Here is a 2,687-nt window from a genome sequence, read left to right as displayed (position 1 = left end):
AACTCCGCGTTTATATGTCGCTATGTCAGCCCATTCAGCGCCATGTGGCACGCCACATGTGTAGGTAACCCTATGTTAACTTGGTAATCTGTTAAAAGGGCAGGAATGCAAAAATATATATAAACTTTCGATTTTAATGAACATAAAATATGAAAAATGATAAAACCAAATATATAATGAAAATTTAAGGGCACCACTCCTTTATAAAATACCACATACAATTTTACTCGTTTAATCACATTGACGACTTCATAGCCCTTTGGTCACTTCCGGGTGTTCTTGCACTTTGATCAATTGGCCATCCTACCCAATTCCAACGAAATGAGCCGGCCATTTGTGACTTCCGAGATCAAGCGAAAAGCAATTCTGCTTCTTGAAAAGTCAGTGACTCCGACCACCACCATTTAAAATCCCAACACCAGTCTCCCTCTCTGTGTGTTTCAATCAAGCTTCTGGTGCCATGGATGATCATCTAGCATCTGCAACTCCAACCGTCCTTGAATACTATCATGATATGTCCAAGCTTCAATCCGATGCTACCCTGCTCTCTTCCTTTCTGGTTAGTTCTTTATCTCATTTCCATCTTCCAGTTCACGCCCACAAAACCCTAGGTTTTTTAAATTCAAATCAGTACATATACTCCCTCTCTCGCTTGTATTGTGAACAAAAATTCCGATTCTCTCGTGAACAGGGTGACGATGGCAGACATGCGTTGATATTGGATTCCACCATTTTTCATCCACAAGGTGGTGGCCAGCCATCCGACACTGGTTTCATTACCGATGTCTCCTCTTCTAGCTTCAAATTCATCGTTCAAGACGTTCGATCCAAGAATGGCATTGTATGTATTTGTTTTTAAAATTACCCATTTCGATTTGGGTTTCCCCTTTCTGTTATCTGAATTCCCTTTTTGGGTAAATGCATATCTTAAGGTTTATCATTATGGTGTCTTTGAGAAGACTGCTGAGGATCTTGAGAGAGGTGTTCAGGTTCTGCTATCTGTTGATGAGTCAAGACGCAAACTTAATTCTAGGTAAAACGATCTTATTAACTGTATATGATCTATGTATAGTTTCTACAGCTATTTGTTTCTATTAGAAATGGAATCCAGTGATAATCGATTGATTTGTATGTTAATTATGTGGAAACTCCATTTTTTGCAGGTTACATTCAGCTGGACATTTATTGGATGTATGTATGGAACAGGTGGGATTACGCCATTTGGAGCCAGGAAAAGGCTATCATTTCCCTGATGGGTATGAATTTTATAAAAAATTATGATTCTTTTTCTTAAAATTATTAAGTAAATATGATTAAAAAGTTGGTTTTTATAGGCCATATGTTGAATATAAAGGAACTGTTCCACAGTCTGAATTGCAAAGTAAGCAGAAGGAGTTAGAGTTTGAAGCAAATAATTTGATATCAAGGGGAGGTAAGGTATGTTTATATATTATATTTTTTTTTTAACTATGATTTGTAAAATAAAAATAATTTATTTTTGAACAAATGTATTTATTCAGGTTTCTGTTGCCCTCTATCCGTATGAAGAAGCTGCTATGTTATGTGGTGGTGCCCTTCCTGATTACATTCCCAAGGTGTGATGATTTTTTCCTAACTTTTTACCAATTTGCCCTTAGTTATTTTTTTTATGCTGTTTCTTTTTTACTATTTTGAAAAATCTACCAAGTACTTTTTATTTTTTCTTATTAGGACATTATACTTTGAAAAGTCTACCCAATCATATAAATAAAAAATTTTCTTTATATTTTTCAAAGTACATTGTTGATAGGGAATAAAAATGAAAGTAGATAACAATAAACACTTAGAGTAGTCTCATTGACTCCAAAAAGTCAAACACTTACTTTCTTTTTGGAAAATAACACGTCTTTTTAATTTTATCGTATGATAATGTTGCATTTATATAGGGAAGCACTCCTCGTATTGTGAAATTAGGTGATTTCCCAGGATGCCCTTGTGGTGGGACACATGTTTCCAACATTTCAGAACTCGAAAACATGAAGGTACTTTTAAGTTTTAACAATTGATTAAATTATATTATGATGTTTATTTAGGTGTTCATTTCTTTTTTACTTAATAGGGCATGACTTAATACAGAAAGAACTACTTATATAAAAATTTCATTAAAGCATATGTTGTATATTGATAAATTATTGTTTTTGATAAATATAATTGATTTGTTTGTTTGTTTAGGTGACTCAAATGAGGACAAAGAAGGGACTTACAAAAGTATATTACAACATTGGCTGTTGAATCCATAATTACTCTTTGAGAATTTGGAATGTATCATACATTCATTGAAACCATCCTTACTATATGGATATTGTAATTGTTTAGAACAAAAATAGAAAGTTTAATGACCATGATTTGTTACAAGTTATATAAGTTGTTTTTATTTGATAACTTATATTACTTTAATAATGACTTAATGACCATTTAATGTAATTAGCTCAAGATGTTAGGCCTAATCATAATGTCTATGATTTGTTACATGTTACATACGTTGATTTTATTTAGTTAATGTTGCAACGAATGAAATTAGTTAAAAATAATAGGCCCAATCTCAAAGCCCTAAGTGCCAAACTGCTAACTAGCTTGTAGTTGGTGGTTTTCATATGTTGTAAATTATATGTGAATCTAGTTTAAAAAAACTTGTAAAATCAATTGAA

The 2,687-nt window shown here is 32.8% G+C and overlaps 1 protein-coding gene across 1 annotated transcript; it reads left to right on the top strand.

The window, feature by feature from the left end:
• The first annotated feature begins 224 nt into the window (after positions 1-224).
• LOC145112651 (threonyl and alanyl tRNA synthetase second additional domain-containing protein) lies at positions 225-2,421 on the top strand. Its single transcript, XM_079048790.1, has 8 exons — positions 225-559; positions 692-841; positions 933-1,033; positions 1,164-1,256; positions 1,335-1,437; positions 1,521-1,595; positions 1,926-2,021; positions 2,212-2,421. The coding sequence occupies exons 1-8, from the start codon at positions 461-463 to the stop codon at positions 2,269-2,271; spliced, it is 777 nt and encodes a 258-aa protein (XP_078904916.1). The 5' UTR covers positions 225-460; the 3' UTR covers positions 2,272-2,421.
• The last annotated feature ends 266 nt before the right edge of the window (positions 2,422-2,687 follow it).

The sequence above is a fragment of the Lactuca virosa genome, chromosome 5 (genome assembly GCF_052849685.1).
Source record: "Lactuca virosa cultivar CGN04683 chromosome 5, Lactuca_virosa_CGN04683_v6, whole genome shotgun sequence".
Taxonomy (NCBI): domain Eukaryota; kingdom Viridiplantae; phylum Streptophyta; class Magnoliopsida; order Asterales; family Asteraceae; genus Lactuca; species Lactuca virosa.
The sequence above is the reverse complement of the archived record's forward strand: the minus strand, read 5'-3'. Positions and strand labels throughout refer to the sequence as shown.

Coding starts and splice junctions, on each gene's coding strand:
- LOC145112651 (XM_079048790.1), top strand. CDS start 461: ATGGATGATCATCTAGCATCTGCAACTCCAACCGTCCTTGAATACTAT. Junction 560..691: donor CCCTGCTCTCTTCCTTTCTG/GTTAGTTCTTTA, acceptor TCTCGTGAACAG/GGTGACGATGGCAGACATGC. Junction 1,034..1,163: donor AGACGCAAACTTAATTCTAG/GTAAAACGATCT, acceptor CATTTTTTGCAG/GTTACATTCAGCTGGACATT.